This window comes from Callorhinus ursinus, unplaced genomic scaffold, assembly GCF_003265705.2.
Source record: "Callorhinus ursinus isolate GAN/ISIS: 27379988/994484 unplaced genomic scaffold, GSC_fseal_2.0 scaffold10, whole genome shotgun sequence".
Lineage (NCBI taxonomy): Eukaryota > Metazoa > Chordata > Mammalia > Carnivora > Otariidae > Callorhinus > Callorhinus ursinus.
In genome coordinates this window covers 20,664,376-20,684,597 of record NW_027397072.1, presented here as the reverse complement: position 1 = coordinate 20,684,597, position 20,222 = coordinate 20,664,376, and the positions used below count along the sequence as shown (strand labels likewise).

Below are 20,222 nucleotides of genomic sequence, written 5' to 3'. Positions count from 1 at the left end.
GGCCTTCCACCTCTCCGTTTATACTCTTCCCATGACCACCAGGTCGTGTGTGTGTGTGTGTGTGTGTGTGTGTGTGTGTGTGTGTGTGTGTGTGTGTGTGTGTGTGTGTGTGTGTGTCGCGTATACTCTCCCATGGCCACCAGGTCGTGTGTGTGTGTGTGTGTGGCGTATACTCTCCCATGGCCACCAGGTCGTGTGTGTGTGTGTGTGTGTGTGTGTGTGTGTGTCGTAATTTTCCCAGTTTTCGGACTTGCCATTTTTTGATTACAACTCTTTGCAGATGCCTTATGACTCTTCCCCTATTCCTCTTTAGTCAGTAGAGGGTGGGCAGTATAAATATTTTAATTTTTCATTTCCAACTCAGATGGGTTGAACAAAAATAGGAATGAAACAGCTCAGTCTCCTGTGTATTTGCATCTAGATGCTGTTTAAAGGGCAACTTTGTGGGGTAAACAAAAACCAAAAATTGAGTTGGACTTGCTTTATATGTAACAAAAATTGATCAGAATTCAGTGTGTTTTGAAGTTGGCGAGTTGCTGTAATAATACTGAATCAGAATCACCTGTGCAGTGCATTCAAAAGGCACATTCCCAGGCCCCTTTTAGAACCTATGGAGGCAGAATCTTTAGGGCCGTTCCTTAGAAAGCTGATTTTCTAGCCAGCTCCCCAGATGATTCTGTGGCTTACAGAAGTTTGAGAACCACCAAGCTTTGGATGATTCCAAGTAGTGCCCGCTTCGGCAGCACATATACTAAAATTGGATGATTCTAAGTAAACTAAACTCGGCAGAGAAGTGATTCCCCGAAAGATGCATTTACTGTAGCACCCACATTGTGGGGGGGGGGTCTCTGTGCACATTAGGATCACTTGGGAGTTTTGTTTTGTTTTAACCACCATGGCCTGGGCCCCTCCTCTGGATTCATTCATTACATTTAGAATTTAGTTATGGGCCCTGGCCCACAGAGTTGCTGAAGCTCTCCAGGTGATTCCAACGTACAGCCCAGGGTGAGACTCTGATCTGGGACCACTGAGCTGGGAAAGAAGTGTGGCCTCTAAGCAGGCAGAGCTAGGGAACTGTTTCCAAACATGGGTGGGGGAGAGAAGACCGGAAAGGACTTGGTACAGGAATTCAAATTTTCCCTTTGGGATGGAGATGGTAGGCGTTCCTGCTGTTTTCAGCAATAGTTTACCGCAATGCTGGTCTGCCGGGCTCCTCCTGGGGCTTCTCTTAGGACTCTGAAACTTGAGAGGGTCTGCATGCCTGAATCTGAATGGTGGTCCCCGAGGCCCCTCCCTTTGACCCCCAGGCCTGGAGCAGGGGTTGGGGGAGGGGAAGGGAGGGGAGGGGAGAGCAGCCCAAGCAGTTTGGGTTTACCAGGTTCCTTTTGACCCATACCCCCCAGGTATGAAATTCACACTTCCCTCTAGGATCAGGTTTCTAAGGCAAAGTGACAACATCGACAAGTCCTCAGGCCAACTTGTCATAGCGTTCTTTCCACCTCTCCAATGCTACGCGCCCCCCCCCCCGGACTTCCTTCCGTCCTCCCTGCAACATTCAGCAGATATTCGTGGTCCCATCAGACTGATTAGGGAACCAGGATCCAGAGAAGCTAGGCATTTACTGAAGGTCCTGGCATCCGCTGTGATCCGCTGCTCAGTCCGAGACCTCATATCCCGCTCCTTGTGCGGACGTGGTGAGGTATGGGGACCAGCCACACGGCCACCCGCACCCCTGCTCTCAGCCCAGACTCTGCCCTCTACTCACTGGCGGAGCCCTGCACACCCAGCAGCTCTGGGCCAGGGGATGAAAGTGATCCAGAGGGGAGAGTTGGCTTTGCGGGGAAGCCTTCCCCTTACGGAGCAGACCTGGAGCTGGAGGGAAGGAGCAGGCAGATGGGGACAGTGAGGAAGGAGGTATCAGCTGCAGCTCCGGGAGCCTCAGGGATGCTCTGGCGAACTGGGGCTTCCAGGCACATGGCTTTAGGGAACGTGCAGCAGTGACTGAAGAGAATGACAGGGACTGGAGAGGAGTGAAGGCTGCGGCGGGGAGAGAAGAGGCGAGGGGTCAGCCAGGGGGTGCCACCCCGACCCTTTCTGTGGCTCTCTGGGTCCGAAGAATGCATGTGAGTGATCGGAGTGTGTGGATTGTGCGGCAGGTGCCCCGGGGCACCTCCTGCCTCACAGCTAGGCAGACGCTGTGCTTGCGCCTCGCACCCCTGCCCTCCATCTGCTGGGGAGCCGATGCAACTGCAGACACCCCCAAAGATGGGGCCGCTCCTGTCTGAAAAACATGGGAGGTCGTGCCCACTCCTCGTTCACCCTCTGCCATGCTCCCACTGCTGCCCTTACTGATCTCGTCTCCTCCGATTGCCTTCAGCACATGGAGACAGCATCCCTACCACATAATTTACCATCTAATTGCATGCTGTCTTGGATGAGGGCTGTGGTTCTATGTGCGGTGGGTCTTGGGCACACAATTAGGCTGTGAGTAACAGAAGGGTGGAGGCCCGTCTCCCCCACCTCCACAGTGTCCTCCCCTGGCCCAGCTACTGCAGGTGCTCGGGAGGGCCGTGCTCCCAGATTCTGGGGTCCGGCTGTGTTTCAGACAGGCTCAGGTGTTGGTTCCAGAGCACAGCACGGCCCCCCTGTGGGTTCTTAGACTGGCAGGGGGATGGGGTGCCCCTGGCCCCCAGCGTTTGCCTCAAGGCTGCACCTCTCCTGGGCCCAAGTTTGGGAGGATGGCACAGAGCCCAACCAGGCCAGCACAGTGCAGGTTGCCATGGTGACCCTTTTGGTTTCCTTTCCGAAGGAGGATAGTTTCTTTCAGCCCAGATCATCTGCCTGGGCTGCCACCATTCTCTGCACTCTGGGAACCAGGCTGCCCAGCCCCATTACCTCTGCTTTGTGCCACAGGGGATGGCTTGTCGAGAGAAAGGCTCGGTTCTAAATCACAATCCAGTATCAGCCGGTAGCGTGTTCTGGCTTGAAGGGGAGGAGGAGGGAAAGGCCCTGGCGATGCGGCCTCCGCTCAGACACGGGCACTGGGGGAGCTTACCTCTGTATCTCCGTCTACCTCCAGACCTCTACCCCCTCCTCTCCCCAGACCACTTCCTCTTCAGTTAGTGGCTCTGACCCTTTGGGTGGGCTCAGTTCATGCAGGGTTTCAGTTTCCTCATTTGTAACAAGGACAGCCGGGGCCTTTAGTGGTTTCCACACCTGGCAAGAATCAGAATTACCTAGGGAGGTTTCTGAATAGATTCCTGGGCCCTGCTCCAAGCCTGCTCATCTCCATAGGAGGGCCCAAGAATCTGTATTTTTAAAAACCTCCTTGGGTGATCCTAATACAATTAAACCCAACCGACTTTGGGATTCTCCTGGCAAGATGATCTGTGGGGCCCTTGCGGGAAGAAAGGGAAGCTCTGCCCTGTGCTGAGGACTGACTGGCCTTTCGGGGTTCTCAGGAGCTTCTGAAGAGCCTCTTGCAGGTTACTCTGGTCAGGAAGCGGGTGTTTCCTGGTCATGCTGGCTAAGCCAAGACCAGGCCCCCACCTTTCCCCCACAGGAGAAGCCCGGAGAGAGAGAGAATGACAGGAAGGGGGGGGGATGTTGCCATAACAACCAGCTCTAGGCAGAGGCCTCCCTTCCAGGGGCTGGTACTTCACCCCAGTAATGGTGGTTTCCATGGAGATGGGTTACTGAGGGACAGGGGGAACATTTGCCCCACTTAGAGCATTAGTCAGGAGCTGCCAGAAGGCAGAACATCTCTAGGTGGGAGCCTTGGACCCCTGTCAACTTCAAGCCACACTGTCCCCCCCCCCCCCACTATGGCCTCTGCTCTCCAGGTGCAGGTCTGACACTCTCCTGCTTAGTTGCTCTCTCTGCGATTGGTCTCCCTAGCAACAAGTCCTGCCAACTCCTTGCTGTTGGCTCCGTGGCTATTTTTAGCTTCACCGCCAGCAACCCAGTCCTGGTCATTTGCTTGCAACCTCCATGTGGATTGCAGGGGAACAGGCAAAGATTCCTGGCCTCTTTGGGGGGCCCTAGGCCTGTACCTCTTAGCACCTATTAGAAATTTGCTCTGGAAAGTATCTGTCCCCCACTGGGAACTTGGGCAGTGGAGTCTGGAAGAGGCTCCCAAGACAATGTTGAATTCAGTTCAGCCAACACTGTTTAAATCCTCTCCAATGTGTAAGGAGCGCCAGTCCTCACTGCTTCCATAGGAAGCTGAATAAGGTCCAGGCCCTGCCCTCTAGGAATTTTTAATCTTGTGGAGGAGAAAGATGAGTACACAATGGCCTTAGTGGGCAAACAAATTTGGGCAGGTGCTGAAAGAAGATTGCAAGGTGCTATGGGAGTAAGGTGGAGGAGGGGCAGGGTAATTTTTCAGTGAGGGGAAGGTAAGGGGAGGGGCCAGAGCAGCGCTGTCCCCACAGAACTTTCCGCAGCGATAAAAATGTTTTAAAATCTGTGGTGTCCAGGACAGTAGCCCCAGCCACGTGTGGCTCTTGGACACTTGGAAGGTGGGCCAGTGCAACTGAGGAATTGAACTTTTCGTTTTATTTAATTTTAATTAATTGAAATAGCACATGCAGTGAGTGGCGACCCTGTTGGACAGTTCGGGTCTAAAGAAACTTCCCTGGTGGAGGTAACTGGTGAACTGGGCCTGGGAGGACAGATAGGATTTGGGCTGGTGGGAGTGGAAGGGGAGGAGCGAGGAACAGCATGAGCGAAGGCACAGAGGCAGGGAAAAGAGCATATTTTGGGAATAGCAAGTGGGTGGGCAGAGCGTGAGCTGGGTGATGTAAGCGCGATCCAGATTGTGGGGGCCTTGAATGCCACGCACGGTGTTGACTGTAACCAGCAGGTAGTCAGAGTCTCCCGCACGTCACAGAGGCTTTTGAGCTTGTAGGTAAGAGAAGGGCAGGATCAGAATAGACACCCATTTTGATCTCATGGCCTTTTGTCTGGATAAAGCCTCCCTGGCCTTGGGATGGCTGGGAATGCCCGTGTGGCAAAAAAAAATACAAGGCGCCTCCTCGATACGTGGCTTTGCAGGTGGCTTCATAGGGATCACGGCTTCTCTGGTTTTGAGTAAAGGGACTCCAGTGGTTAAATATACTGTTTCATGGAAGCCACATAACCTCCCCCCTCATTCCAGCACTGGATTTCATGTCAAAGCAGACCACAGAACACCCAGCCCAGCTGACATGGCATTCCCACCTTCACGTGTGGGAATTCCTGCTTGGGGGGGCGGCTCTCAGTTCTGTGAGCTGGAAAGTCAGATTAACCACACTTACTGCGATCGTGTTCTTCAGAAACACAGGAGCACGACATATACCAGAACGTTAAATTTACCAATTTCTAACAGGACGTGTCCTCCTTGCCACACAGATCCTCCTGCTTGTCCTGCTGTCTTTGGCAACTTAGCGGTATCAGAGTCACTGGAAAATGTCATTAAGATTAGAAGTTTGCTTGATGAATCCAGGATCAGGGCGAAGAGTCAGGTGTCCTGAAAAGAGGTAATTCATCAGGCCTGCTCTCTGCCTGTCAAACAGGAAGTGTGCCCTCTCTTTCAGGTCACCCTCTCTTTGAGGCCATCCTGGATACTGCCTCTCCAACACTTCTTTTAGGCTCTTGACATCCACCAGATCTTTTCATCCAGGAGTTCCCCCTTTCAGCAAACTGTTACCATGTTGCCAAGACCCTGCCTGGTTTTGCATGACCCTCCTACTTCAGGCTGACTATCACAAAGACCCGTCTGGGGGCACCTGGCTGGCCTGGTTGGAATTGATCGCAGGGTCGTGAGTTCAAGCCCCACGTTGGGTGTAGAGATTACTTAAATAAATAAACTTAGAAAAAAGATCTATCTCAGGAACCAGCCCCAAAGGGTTACTTTGGAAGGTCGAGGACATAGATGACCTGAGGATCCTTGAAGCCTGCCTTATTTTGTTCCTGACCTTTTGCTAAAGTCACCTCTTGTAACTCTGAGGTCTCTTCTGTTTTGGGGCCTGTCTCTGCCACTGAGCGTGAAGAAGACACGAATCTCTGAGTGACTCATGCATCGTACAGAAGAGGGGGAACCCTTCCTGTCCACATAGCTACAGGAGAGGGACGGTGTCCAAGGTTGGCGAGGGGACAACCTTGAGTTTGGGCTTTGTTTTGCTTAAGCTGGGAGCTGCGTGTAAGACAGAAGATTTGAGCTTAATTTTAAAGGATGAGAATAAGGAAGTTTGGCAGCTGGAGGGAAAGGCTAGTTTATAAGTGCCACAAGAGAAAGTGAAACTGATGATGGCCCTGGTCCATTCTGACACCTTGAGTCCTGGCTGCGTGCGTAGGCATCGTTACTTACTGTCTGAAGAAGTCCCAAGACCAAAGAGCTGTAGAGTTTAAGGTGGTAGAGTTTAAGGTGTTATAGCCACGTAGTAATGGAAAAGGAGATGTCAGAGAGGAGACATAGTATCTTTAAAAAGAGCCAGCCAAGCCAGATCAGAAACTTCATTTTGAGAAGAGGCTGGGGGTGGGGGGGGGGGGGGAGTGTGCGGGGGAGGTCTACAGTGGCCTTGTTTACCAGCCCTGGATGCTGAGCAGACATCAGGGAGAGAAGCAGCAAAGCAAGTCCTATTGCATTCCTTAAAGGAGAGCAGATGGAGAGGTACAAATTCAGGGCTTCCCGTCTCTGCTTGGGGCTCTCCTGAAAAATTGTACCAGACACCTTAATAGGGTTGAAAGATGGGTTGGAGCAGAAGAGCCTGTGTTTTGCAGAACGCCTCCTTCTCCTGGCTGTATGGATTCTGGGCCTCCACTGGGGTTGGGAGAGGAAAGTTTGAACTCCCCAAGTATTATCTGGAGAAAGCCCTCTCTCTGATTTGGCGTCCTCCTCTCTCTTCAGGGCTTGCTTGCTCTGATGGCCCTCAGAAGGATGCTGAGCCCCAGGAGGGAAGGTGGGCTGTCCTTCACAGCACATCTCTTGACCTCATTCTCCGGGCATGGGTTCCAGCTGGTATGTTTCCAGCTGACTGTGGCTGGAAGCCAGGCACCTGGGGCATTATCTCTTTAAGAGATGCTGGTATTCCAGGGCCTGGGAGGGCAGATGTTATCACTTCTGTTTTGCAAATGAGAAAACAGACCTCTTGGGGTTAAAGTGACTCGTTCAAGGTCATGGTGGTGGAACCAGAACCCAAGTCCAGCTCTTCCAACAAGTGCTGCTGGCTAAACAGCCCTCTGCTGCCAAGAGTGATGGCCTTCAGTTCCTCTGCTCTTCCTTCCAATTCATCTTGCTAACTGTCTATGGCCGTACCAGCCTGAAGGCAACGGATCTCGGCTGATCTCATCTTGCAAACTGAAACCAGGTTGATCTTTCCAAAATACCCATTCATCTGGTCTTCTCAGAAAGTCTGCCGTTATCCTTCGCTGCTATAGGATGTATCCATTGACCTCTTTCTCTGCACCCTTCAGCCTTAGTCGTATTGGGAGGTGGCAGGTGGAGGTGGGCAAGATTGTACTCCCATTCCAGCCTTACGTCTCTTTATTTCCTTCCTGTCTGACCTCGTTCCACATTTGATTCATCTCTGCTCCACACTGCCCTCCTTAACTTCATTTATCATTCCTACTAGCCGTTTGTTTTTTGTTGGTTTTGAAGCCAACCAGGTCGGTGGGGCTTGGTATTTGTGGTATAGTTATCTATACAGATGTTTTTCAGTGACTTTTTCCTACCTCTCCAGGTCTAGTTGAACCTGTCAACTCATTGAAGGCAGGGCCAAGAGAGTCTGCTGCTTCTTTATTTGATGTGGGTGGAGACTGTGTGTGTGTGTGTGTGTGTGTGTGTGTGTGTGTGTGTGTGTGTGTGTCTCCGTGGGGGGAGGGGCCTCTGCTAGGGAGGAGGGAGCTTGAATCGGTTGAGGCTGCACCTGGGGGCTGCACCTGGAGGCTCCAGGAGATGAATGAAGTCTCCTTGAGCTGCAGATGGTTGTGTCCAGGAGAAATTGCAGAACTTTTAGAGTGTGCCCTCCCCACCACCACCTTGCACAGAGGAAAATGGGACGTTCAGCGCAGATCCTGAGTGACCTAGGGGACCCAGGGACTTGGCCAGGAAGAGGTTTTTCAAAGCCTGAATTCAAGCCACGCTTTTAAGGGACCCCTCTCTATCCACCTGTAGCATGAAGAGGAGAACCCTCTCCCCAGCAGTTCTTGCTCTGGAGCGCTCCCAATTTCCGCAGGCACCTTCTGTCCGCCTCTGTGTGCTTTGAGTTTTCCCTACAGCTTCCTGGGCCTCTACGCTCATCTGTAAGCTTTTTCTTGTTTTCTTTTCTTTTCTTTTTTTTTTTTGGTTGTGCTGCCGAGAGACTGACTTTTAACAACTTTCTCCTGGCTCTCCCAGGCTGTCCGCAACCTCCTCTCTTCTTTTGCCGGCGCTCCTGGCTCTCTCCGCGCTCCCGGCTTACCTCCGCCGCTGCAGAGCAGCCCCTTCCCTCCCGGTTCCCTTCCCTGCCTCCGCGGGCTCCCCGCCTCGCCCCCACGGCGCCCCTCGGAGCTCTGGCAGAGTCGGGGGGAGAGGGGGCGGGAGGGCCAGCCCGGAGGAGGGGGCGGCGCCGCCTCCAGCCCGGCCTGGGCGGGGTCCTGGGAACGGGCGGAGGCCCAGCCGCGCCCCCAGGCCCCAGCGGCGGCCCGCGCCCCTCGGACGGGAGGAGAGGGGCTGGCCCACTGCCAGCGTCTGAGAGCCGGCCCCCTCCCCCGGCCCGCTTGCAGCCAACCAGGCACTCCAGCGGGGCCCACGTGACCTGGAGTTCTAGACAAAGAAAATGTTCAAGCCCTCCCCCCCACCTCCCCCCTCCCCCTCTCTCTGGCCCCCTCCGCCCCCAGCCCCATCGCCCCCTTCCCCTCCCCCCAGACGGGCAGCTACTTACAGAGCTTCAGGGCCGGGGCTCACACCTGAGCCGGACCACAGAGGGGCTGCACCTGGCCTTATGGGTAGGTTCCTGGACGGAGCCCTGGGGAGACTGGGGGCGGGGAGGCGGCAGGGGCCGGTGGGAGGATCTCTGGGCCGCTGCAGCCCTCTGGATTTGAGAAGAGTCAAAGTATTCCTCCCTGGCCCGCAGGAGCTGGTTGCTCTGCCTGGCCCGAGTCCTGGAGATGCTGAGTTAGTGCTGTCCCACCCACTCCCTCCTCAGGAGCCCCAAGCCCCGCTCCTCCCAGCGCTCAGGTGGGACCTGGCGGTGCAGAGGCCAGAAGAGCAGCCCCAGCGTGTGAGCCTGGGGCAGTAGTCAATGAAGGCTGGGGGGCAGGCCCTGGCCCAGGGGGAGCTGGGAGACCAGGAGTTGGGCTGCAAGGAGCGCCCCTGCTGAGCTGGCCGGCTGATGGGCTGTTGGCATTTCCTTGCGGACCTGTGCTCCTGGCTGGTGGACCATGCTGTCCTCGGGCCATGCCCACCTTGCGGCCTCTTGGGAGGGACAGTTCCTCTCGTGCGTGTCCCTGGGAGCCAGCAGCGGGCAGGCCCGCAGAGAGAAGTGGTGCTGGGTGGGAGGGAGCAGTGTGACCCTGACAGGGGCTGTGGCACATCAGCGGGGGCCGTGGGGGGTGGGGGCAGCCTGACGACGCCGGCCTGTGATGGGAGAGGTGCCTGGGACAGCCTGGGATCCACTGCACCAGCGGGGAGTCCGCATGGGCGCCCAGACCTCTGACCTTTGGAACGGGAAGCAGCCTGCGTCGCAGAGGAAGGCGGAGGCGGGACAGCTGCCCAGGAAGATGGGACTGGTCGGGGAGGCCTTGCCTCTACTCGAGTGGAGTTACCAGTGGCTTTCCAGGCTGGACAAACTCCAGATGAAGTGGCTTCCTTGAGCCACGGTAGTGGGGGCTGGGGTGGTGTCTCCCTGGGCCTGCCCCATCTCTGGGCCGCTCTGGAGTAGGACCTCAAGAACTGGGGGTAGGAGCCTTTAGCCCAAATGCCAAAGCCCTGAGTTAACCCTTCTTTCTCCCATTGTTTGCCTGGGGAGGAGGGTCGGAGTGAGCGTGGAAAAAAGGCATTCCCACACTGCCCTAGGCAGACTATTCTAATGAGGCCCCTCCCCCACCCAGCCACCATCTCTGCCACTTCTTCCCCTTTCCTCCTGCCTCCCGCTGCTAACCCACCCCCTTCCTCCTTCCCCCACCCCTGCTGGCCTCGTCCCGACGGAGGCCCCCTTCTTCCTCCTCCTCCGCCTGCCAAAACCCTGCTGGGTGCGTGTTCTCCTGCACCTAGTGGGCTGGGGGCGCTTAACAGCCGTCAGCAGCAGCATCTGACAAGCTGGGGGAAGTTGTGGGGGAAGAAGAATGTTCAGGAACTCGCTGTGGAGAGGTTGAGAAGAGAGACAAAGGGGCTGTGGGGGAGTGAGGAGGGTGGCATCGGGCACGACTCCCTTCTAGACCTGGGGAGCCCGGCACCCGCTTGCTGTGCAGGTGACTTCACCTTTCCTCAGAAGGCCCCTCCCGCCCTCTGCCACCTGCACCTTGTTCTGGCCGAGGGGCCTCATCACCCCTGAAGCGGGGTCTTGGGGTCACCCATGGCAGCACCCTGGTCTAGGTCAGTCAGCCATGCCTGAATTTCAAGGAGGTGTGCAGTTTCTCTGTGAGCGGATCTGGGGCTGCAGTAGTGCATCCCTAGAAGAGGATGGGCTTGAGTGCACACTTAGGTGCATCTTACGGGGGAGGGGGTGGTAGATAATTGATAGTAGGAAGGGGAGGGCAAAGTCCCAGCTGGTGAGAGAGGGGGCTTGGGAGGGCAGAGCAGTTGCTCTGCATTCTCCCACCACCGGCTTCTGGCTCCTTTTCCCAGCTGTTCGTGGGCTGGGGGCAAAGGATGCATTATCCCATCTTAGAATTTGTTGAATCACGGAAAGAACTAGGATTTCCGACCTCAGTATTCAAGGACTCCACCGGGAGCAGGTTTGGTTGGTGGCCTGGAGGCAAAGACTTGAGACTGAAACAAAAATGCCTCTACAACACAGTAGACCTTTGAGCACAACACAAAGGTTCTTAACCCGGGGCCCTGGGATCTGGGAGTCCATTGGCAACTTGGGAGAGTCCCTGACGTTCTTGATACTTACATACATCAGATTCTTAAACCAGTCAGGAAAGTGTAACGGAAATCCTTTAGATGAAAGGCCTTTTTAGGTTGAAGCAACTTGGAAGAGCGAGGACTGCTCCAGAATCTGCTGTTCAGTGAGTTGCAAGGCGAAGACAGGAATGCAGATCCTCTGCCTTCTAGCTTAGAGTTCTTACACTCCCAGTTACTTTCTGATGTTCTTGTTTAGTCTTGAGGGTGGGCTTTGCGTTCCCAGCTCTAAACTCTGGGAAAGCTTCACGTTGAAAGCCATGTTGAAGATAGGAGGTTTTTCACTGAATGTGGTGGAAACAGGTGCAGAGCCTTAAAGTTTGAGTTCACGGGTCCCTCGGATTCAGTCGCTGGGGTAAGATTAGGTTGAAGGGTTCTCAGGGCTAAGGAGCAAGATTTCATTTTCTTCTGTAGGGTGATGGGAATCCTGGAGCAGGCTTTGGGAAGGATGAGCAGGAGACAGTGAATGGATGGAGGCTGCCCAAATGGGAGCACGATTGGGTGTGGATTGTTAGTTTATCAGTAGGAGAGCAGAGAGGATGCGTGGCTTGTAGTGTGTTCTCAGTCAACTGTTGAAAGAATAAATGTATCGATGGATCTGAAAGGTGTGTGTAGAAAGAATGGGTGAATCTGATAACATACATTTGATAGAATCCTAAGATTCCAGAATGGTGTGGGAGCAGCAGGCAAGCTCTTTAGGGGCTTGTGGTGGTGTTTGAGCAGGGGGGGGACACGGAGCAGTGATTTCATCGTCTGTAGACATCACGACCAAACTGGATTTGTGGTCTGGAAGCCAAGACCAGGAATAGAAGGGGTTGATTGCCTGGGAAAATTGTTAAAAGGACGAGAGGATCCAATTCGTGATTGGGAAGTAAGATAGGAGAGGATGGAGCCAAGATCTGAGGCGCATGATTACTCTTTGAATAGAATTACTCTTTCCATGTCAGAGGGTGGGCAACTGATGGAGGCTGACCTATGGAGGAAGATTTCAGGAGAGGCACAAGAGAAGGCTGGAAACCAGCCAAATGATTTGCGTTCACTGACCAACTTCAGATTTTCCCATTTTCCATGGCAAGCCAATCGAGTTGATGAGCGGAGAACTCAGTCCTTTACCTCCTGTCACTGTCTCCAGAGCACAAAGAGATTGAGAAGAGCTGTGCCCCTTCCCCCCCCCCCCCCCCCCGCCCCGCCCCCAGTATCAAGCGGCCTTGCTTGCTAATACCTGGAGAGGTCAAGGTAACTTCTGCTCCTTGTTTCTCCAGGCTGAGAAGAAAGCCAAGGTGATTGCAGTAATGAATGCTGTGGAGGAAAACCAGGGGTCTGGCGAGTCTCAGAAGGTGGAGGAGGCCAGCCCTCCCGCGGTGCAGCAGCCCACCGACCCTGCATCCCCCACCGTGGCCACCACACCTGAGCCCGTGGGGGCAGACGCGGGGGACAAGAACACCACCAAAGCAGCCGACGATGAGCCGGAGTACGAGGTGAGCGGCTCGCTCCTTCACCTGCCTCGTCCAGCTCTTTCCTGGGTCCTTCCACTGCCAGCTCTTCCCGTCCTGCTCTCCTCTCTCCACCTGACCCCAGGCCTCTTCGTCTGCCCAGTCTTGCTCTGTCTCGGGCGGTTCAGATGCAGCTCCCTCCTGGCTGTCCCGACCCTCAGATGCCCAGGGCTGGGGTTGCCATGGGGGGGGGGGTCAGGGTGGCAGGGCCTCGTGACCACCACGTAATGACTTCTGCTCCTTGGGGCTCCAGGACGGCCGGGGCTTTGGCATTGGGGAGCTGGTGTGGGGGAAACTTCGGGGCTTCTCCTGGTGGCCAGGCCGCATTGTGTCTTGGTGGATGACGGGCCGGAGCCGAGCAGCTGAAGGCACCCGCTGGGTCATGTGGTTTGGAGACGGCAAGTTCTCGGTGGTAAGTCCTGGGGTCTGGTGGTAGCCTCGGGGAGGGACGGGTCTTGGTCCCAGGGCCTGTAGTTTGGGGCCGGGGGCTCGGTCCGGGCCTGCGGTGGAAAAAGTGGGCTCTGCTCGCCCCCACTCTCCACATGGGACCGGAAGAAGCCCTAGAGAAAAGTGGGCTGCCCTGGGGGGCTCGGGGAGCTGGGGTGCCTGCCAGGCTCTTGCCTTCCAGGACCCTTTCTCCAGAACTCCTTTCCTGCTTGCATTGAGGTCCTCCCCCACGTTTGGGTTGGACTCCTCCTTTGAGCATTATAGAGTTATTTATCAATTCATCTGGTCCTCTCAAGGGCGGAGGTTGGGTCTCGGTGCCCCAGTCCCTGCCCATTGCCAGGCACGTGGTGGGGGCTTGACGGGTGTGGCAGAAGGAGAAAGCGAGGGCGTTGGTGGTTCCTCCAGGTGTGCGTTGAGAAGCTGATGCCGCTGAGCTCCTTCTGCAGTGCTTTCCACCAGGCCACCTACAACAAGCAGCCCATGTACCGCAAAGCCATCTACGAAGTCCTGCAGGTGAGTGCTCCTCCAAGTAGCGGGGGCTTGGACAGCAGGGACTCCTAGTTGGTCTAGAAGCTGGAGTGCAGAGGGTCCGGCTGCAAGGCCCCTGGGACTCTCTTTTGTCCCCCCCCCATTACTCACCCCTTACTGCACTCCCTCCCTCTAACACTCTCCTGTGACCCTCCCCTGCCGCTTCTCCCAGCGCCCGCCTCAGGCTGCCCTCGCTGTCCTCCAGCCTGTCCTGACTCCCTCCCCCATACGTGTTGCCCTCCAGGTGGCCAGCAGCCGCGCGGGGAAGCTGTTCCCGGCATGCCATGACAGCGACGAGAGTGACACAGCCAAGGCCGTGGAGGTGCAGAACAAACAGATGATCGAGTGGGCTCTCGGGGGGTTCCAGCCCTCTGGCCCCAAGGGCCTGGAGCCACCCGAAGGTAAATGCAGGTGCCCAGGCCAGCCTTCTGCTGCCCGCCGGGCAGCTCCACGCCAGGGCTGGGAAGGCCCTGCTTGGGGAGAGCTGCCAGCTCTTTGGTCGAGAGGCCCAGGGGGTGTGGCCACAGTCTCCCTTTCCCTGGGGTCAGGATAGGGGCAGGGCTGCTCAGGGACGCGGGATAAGCTCCCCCCATTGGCTTGCTGGCACAGGAGAGCTGGGAGCTAGAACAAGTTGGGGACCGGGCTGCACCCCTCCGTAGGCGGAATAGAGGAGGGGAGGAAGCCGGCACTGCTTGTTGGTGGTGACCGTGATATTGTCACCTGCTTTCCCCATCCAGAAGAGAAGAACCCCTACAAAGAAGTTTACACAGACATGTGGGTCGAACCCGAGGCAGCTGCCTATGCACCACCCCCACCCGCCAAAAAGCCCCGAAAGAGCACAACGGAGAAGCCCAAGGTCAAGGAGATAATTGACGAACGCACAAGAGGTAGTTGGCCTGGCTTTGGAGAGAGTGGCACGGCGAGGCTGGCGTTCAGAGGCGCGGCCGTGGCCCTCACGGCCCCCTCTGATGCTGGGCTCTCCTCCCCTCCGCAGAGCGGCTGGTGTACGAGGTGCGGCAGAAGTGCCGGAACATCGAGGGTGAGTCCCGATGGCCATGGACTCCCTGGGAAGTCCGTAGTCTGTTGCCCCCAGGACGGGCAGGAGGGCTTGGCTCCTAGTGCAGGGCCCGGTGCGGAGTAGCCTAGGCCCTTAGGGAGGTTTGAACGTCATGGGACGTCCGTACCCAGTGAAGGCCTCTGTCCTGCCCGTCCCGCCTCCCCCACCCTGCTTCACCCACACAGCTGTCTCCCTGGTGCCACCATCTTACTTTCCTATCCATGGCAGGCGCTGGTCATTAGGGTTTGGGATACTCCAGTGGGTCCGAGAAGGGTGGCCTCTCTCGGATTTGCTTGAACTTGTGACCTTTGGCCTTTTACCTTTCCTCACCTGTTCTCATCCACTGGTCCGTTAGAGCATCGCAGGGCCAGCAAAGATGGGGGCAGGAGCGTAAGACTTAAGGACTGCCCAGGGACTGTCTCCAGAGTCCCCCGGGGCCCCAGCCCTCTTCTCAGACGTTCCCGTCCTCGAATTATGCCTTTCCTGGGTGGGTGGCATTGCCGCTCTGAGAGCTGAATGGGCATTGAGATTGGGGCCACAATGCCCCCCTGCTCCATGGGGCACCCTCCCAGACTCCTGTCTGCCTCCTTTTTGGGCCGCTGCTCCAACATGCCCTTTTCCTGTCACCCTTCTTGGAGCTGGGCTTAGGTACCGAGGTGGGAAGGGGTCCTTTGGAGACATTCACTCTGCTTTCTCTACGCTCCCTGCTTTCCAGACATTTGCATCTCTTGTGGGAGCCTCAACGTCACCCTGGAACACCCTCTCTTCATCGGAGGAATGTGCCAAAACTGTAAGGTAGGGGCACAGCCCCCGGCGGTCTGCGCCTTCTCCCGTCTTAGGGCTCGCTATCGCCTGGAGTAGCTGCCGTGGTGACCCCGTGGTTTGCTCTGGACGCAGAGTCCTGATCAAATGGGCCCGTGGGCTTCGAAGTGTTCGACTTGCTGTTATTTGTCCTCCCCGGAAAGATTGTCCCCCTCGAAAGCCCATTCTGGTCCGCAGATGTGGGCTCACCATGTCACAGTCCCTGGTGTGGGGCAGGGGGCTGACAGATGGGTGGGTGGGCTGCCGCGTCCTTGGGGGCCCAGGAGGAAAGCCCAGGGCTGCGGCGAGGGACAAGGGGGTGCAGTTGCCTCTCTGGCCTCGCTCTGGGGCTTCCCGATTCTGTGCTATTGCTCTGGGTCGGGACACCTGCTGGCCCCTTCCCACACGTGTGGCTCAAGTAGGCGGCAGGCTCACACCTGCAAGGACAGATTACGGTTCCTAGGTCAGGGCCCAGAGGCCGGGTGCAAAGCCTGCCTTTGCGCTGGCCGCACCGGGTGCTGCCCGGTGGTCTCTGACGCACCCCCCCCCGCCGCCACCGGCCTCTCCCCTCTAGAATTGCTTCCTGGAGTGCGCGTACCAGTACGATGATGATGGCTACCAATCGTACTGCACCATCTGCTGCGGGGGGCGCGAGGTGCTCATGTGCGGGAACAACAACTGTTGCAGGTGAGGCTCCCCGGCCCGCCCCCTCCCCCCACCCCCAGCCAGGCGCCCTCTGGGGCCGAGAAGCCCCCCTCTCCGCCCCCGCTACACTGGGCTTCCTTCCAGGTGCTTCTGTGTGGAGTGCGTGGACCTCTTGGTGGGGCCGGGGGCTGCCCAGGCAGCCATCAAGGAGGACCCCTGGAACTGCTACATGTGTGGGCACAAGGGCACCTACGGGCTGCTGCGACGGCGGGACGACTGGCCCTCGCGGCTCCAGATGTTCTTCGCCAATAACCACGACCAGGAATTTGTGAGTGCTGGGCCTGGGCCGTTCGCGGGGGGCGGGTTCTGAAGCCAGAGCGGTCCTAGCGCGGCTGGGGGGGCCGGCCCTGGGTACCCGCCTGCAGAATCCTCCCGGGCGCTTACCTGGCCCTTTGTGCTCGCCGCCTAGGACCCTCCGAAGGTGTACCCACCTGTCCCAGCCGAGAAGAGGAAGCCCATCCGGGTGCTGTCTCTATTTGACGGAATTGCTACAGGTGAGCGTGTGGCCCCCGAGCCCCACGAGGTGCTGCCGTCCCTGTCCCGGGGCAGGGGAGCTCTGCGTGAGGGACCGCGTGTGTTTCACACACGTTAAACAATAGTTAACATGACAGCCGTTGAAATGGTACCCCGCCGAGGAAACTTTTGTGTTGAGTGAGAAGTAAAATCGTGGTCAGCTGCTGTGTCCGGGGGGCACGTGTCTTTGTTGGTGGGAGGCGGGGAGGGGGGGGAGGTGCGCCCCAGCATTGGACAGGGTGATCATTAGAGATTATTGAAGATTTTCACAAAGCCTCAGAGGACAGACTCGGCGACCAGAACGAAAACCTAGGCAGTGTTCTGTCGTACGATGACTGTAAGTCACAGTAAAAAAAAACAAAACAAAACAAAAAACCCCCAAAAAATGATCAAGAGAGTCTAAAGAATAGATAAATCACCCATAATTCTATAATTAGCGTTTTGGTGAATATCCTTTGATGTTTTTTTTCCGTGCATATATGTATGTGTGTTTCTAGAATCCTACGTAGCTAGAAAAATAAAACGAGAGTATAGTAAAACGCACACTGTGTTGTAACTTGCCTTTTCATTTGCTGTCATGACTGCTTTTTCATGTTAACATGGAACTGCATCCTTTATTTGTAAATGCTGCATAGGATTCCGCTGGGTGGAAAGTACCATGATTTATGTAACTAACCCTCTGTTGGGTTGTTGACCATTTTTCTCTGTTATGAGCAGCGCTGTGACAAGCATCCTTACACACACATCATTATATACGTAAACTACTCTCTTGTAGGGAGAGCTGGGGCACAGTGTAGGAAGTTTGTTTCATACGGTTCTTGACCTTGCCCAAGAGCCCTCCCGAAAGGTGCTGCTGACACATACCCGCCCCCTGCCATAGCCCTAGGCCGACGGCTTCTCAGTTCTTAAGAAAGGAATCACCTCCTCATAACGGGTGTCTTCACGTGACCAGAGGGAAACGGGCTGTCAGAGGGCCCGGGCGGGGTGGCATCCCAGGCCAGATGTTTATATTCTGTTCTCGGCTTAGTGTTGAGATTCTATAAACCTAGGGAAATTAATTTACAGCCTTGGTTTCCCAGGCCAGAAACTGGAGGCCCTCTTAAACCACGCCACACCCTGAGAGGCTGGAAAAACTCCTCGGTGGGGAGGTCTGTGGGAGCAGTGGAAATGGTGCTGCTGAAGCCTATTTCTGCAGAGGCTCTCAGGGTCTGTTCTCATTGTTTCCTTGCTCTCAATCCAGCAAACATTTGTGAAGGGGTTATCGTAAGGAAGTGAGTGTGGTTTGCCCTGGAGGAAACCTGTGTGAGCTCCTCTGTTATGAAGAGCGTTTGCAACCTAGGAGGAGGGCTGAATGAGGAATACACAGGGTTCTGAGGAGTTGGAGAGAGAGGCAAAGCGGGGAGGGCTTACACGGGGGGGGGGGGGGGGGGGGGTTGCTTCCGGGGGGCTGCAGGGCGCGGTGTGGGGGGTGTTGATGAAACCTTCTTGGAGCAGGTAGCATTTATGTTGAGTCTTGGAGGATGAAGTGCGGCAGGAGGCCATGGGTGGGGGTGAGGAAGGAGCAGTCTATGCAGGATGTAGGAACAGCAAAGAAAAGGCCACCCAAAAAGTCACCCGCTGTTCTCTCTGGTCCTGGAAACCGCCTCTTGTCTGGTCTTGACGGCCTTCCGAGTAGATCAAAATCGGCATGAAATGGGATCCAGAAGGATCCTGCAGTTAGTTCACTGGGCAGGGTAGGGCTCAGGCCTGTTGCTGCCCCGTGCGTCCGCTAGCCGGAGAGCCCCCTGCGAAGACCAGGGTGCTGGGGAGGAGCCCCAGTGACCGTGCCTTTCGCTGGCTGGCACAGGGCTTCTGGTGCTGAAGGACTTGGGAATTCAGGTGGACCGCTACATCGCCTCAGAGGTGTGTGAGGACTCCATCACGGTGGGCATGGTGCGGCACCAGGGGAAGATCATGTACGTCGGCGACGTCCGCAGCGTCACACAGAAGCATGTACGTCAGTGTCGTGGGACCCGCCCCACTTCTCTGTGTCCCTTGCACTTTGCTCCCGGGGGCGGCGGCGGCCCCCTGGCATTTTGCTCATTTGCTCTTTTCCTTTCTCCTTTTTCCCAGTCTCTTCTCTGCCGTGTGGAATATGGGCAGATTCCAGTGGGAACCGGGAGCTGGCCTTTTGAGGCTCTGGCTGCCCCCTGACTAGCTTCAGGGCCTTTGCAGCAGAGCGCTTTGGTTCCCATTTTCCCAGTACTTTTGGCAACAGCTTTACCAGCCTCCGTTTCTGGGGGGGACTCTGGCAGGGTCTTGCCCAGGTGACCCTTTGCCTTTCCAGTTAACTGTGTCTACGACCCGGAAACTGCAGGCCCTCAGGGATCCCCAAGGGCGTTTGGAGGGCATTCAGATGGCCCAGACACCCTGCCCAAAGTGCGCAGAGCACAGAGTGCCTTCACGGTCAGCTGCCCGGCCTGGACCGCCTTCCCCCTAAGTGGCTGCTTTTCGTATTGGGAACACAGCTGTCTCCCTGCTGGCCTCAGAGATGATCCAACTGGATCCCTTCCCTTTGTTTAGAAAACTGAGCTCAGAGAGCCTCAGCGACTTGCCCGTGGTGCTGTGTGTGTGTGTGTGTGTGTGTGTGTGTGTGTGTGTGTGTGTGTAGTATGTACTTAATGAAGGTATATAGTGAGCATACTGAGCAGCTGGGTCTCTTCTCTCCGGTGCCAAAGTACTTTTTTTAGCCAAGTCCACAGATAACTTCCTTCTTCCTTTCTGCCTCTGTCCCCGGACATCAGGCCATCCCATTACCTTTATCCTCCCAGATCCAGGAGTGGGGCCCATTCGATCTGGTGATTGGGGGCAGTCCTTGCAATGATCTCTCCATCGTCAACCCTGCCCGTAAAGGACTCTACGGTAGGTGCTGTGCTCACCCCTCCACCTTCTGAGCTGGTGCTTCCGCACGTAGGTTTCCTACTTGGACATTTCTGCCCTGGGACAGCTACTCCCGATGACCCTGTCCTCCCTTGCCCTCCCTGTGCCCGAGCCACACCACTGTCTCGTGCAGACAGCCCCAGCTGATGGCTTTCTCTTCCGACCTCTCAGAGGGCACTGGCCGGCTCTTCTTTGAGTTCTACCGCCTCCTGCATGATGCGCGGCCCAAGGAGGGAGATGACCGCCCCTTCTTCTGGCTCTTTGAGAATGTGGTGGCCATGGGCGTTAGTGACAAGAGGGACATCTCGCGATTTCTCGAGGTATAGCCAGCAACCTTGGTTTGGCCAGCTCACTAATGGCTTCTACCTTGGACTGCTGCTTTATCCCTGTCTCATCTGCATTGTGGAGCTGGGGACTGGTGACTTCTGCTTTGCAAGGGGCCTGTTCGGGAAGCTCGAGGGCTTCCCAATTAGACAGGGAGGAAACTGGTAGAGGCCTGCTCTGGACAGAACCTGTGGTCTGACTCTAAGAGGTAGTGTGTGGGTATGGGCCTCAGGGCTTGAAGGACTTGACTGTTCCTAATAGGGTGGGGTGCCAGGCTCCTAGAGTGTGGGGTTCTGAGTGGTGTTTCCCTAGGGGCGCCCTTTGAGGTGGCCACATCAATTTTCCCCGA

The 20,222-nt window shown here is 56.2% G+C and overlaps 1 protein-coding gene across 11 annotated transcripts in view; it reads left to right on the top strand.

Moving 5' to 3' along the window:
- DNMT3A (DNA methyltransferase 3 alpha) overlaps positions 1-20,222 on the top strand; it is a 97,185-nt gene that overhangs the window by 70,807 nt on the left and 6,156 nt on the right. For 9 of the 11 annotated variants that reach the window (XM_025867854.2, XM_025867852.2, XM_073897076.1 and 6 more), the window contains 13 exons: positions 12,349-12,564; positions 12,833-12,991; positions 13,432-13,539; positions 13,799-13,955; positions 14,292-14,441; positions 14,549-14,593; positions 15,327-15,406; positions 15,987-16,099; positions 16,202-16,385; positions 16,527-16,611; positions 18,477-18,622; positions 19,441-19,531; positions 19,721-19,869. In XM_025867854.2, coding sequence (XP_025723639.1) covers positions 12,349-12,564; positions 12,833-12,991; positions 13,432-13,539; positions 13,799-13,955; positions 14,292-14,441; positions 14,549-14,593; positions 15,327-15,406; positions 15,987-16,099; positions 16,202-16,385; positions 16,527-16,611; positions 18,477-18,622; positions 19,441-19,531; positions 19,721-19,869 — 1,683 coding nt within the window. Of the gene's footprint in view, positions 1-8,881; positions 8,968-9,773; positions 9,841-12,348; positions 12,565-12,832; positions 12,992-13,431; positions 13,540-13,798; positions 13,956-14,291; positions 14,442-14,548; positions 14,594-15,326; positions 15,407-15,986; positions 16,100-16,201; positions 16,386-16,526; positions 16,612-18,476; positions 18,623-19,440; positions 19,532-19,720; positions 19,870-20,222 lie in introns of those variants that run through there. The other 2 variants (XM_073897080.1, XM_073897079.1) reach the window with 2 other exon arrangements.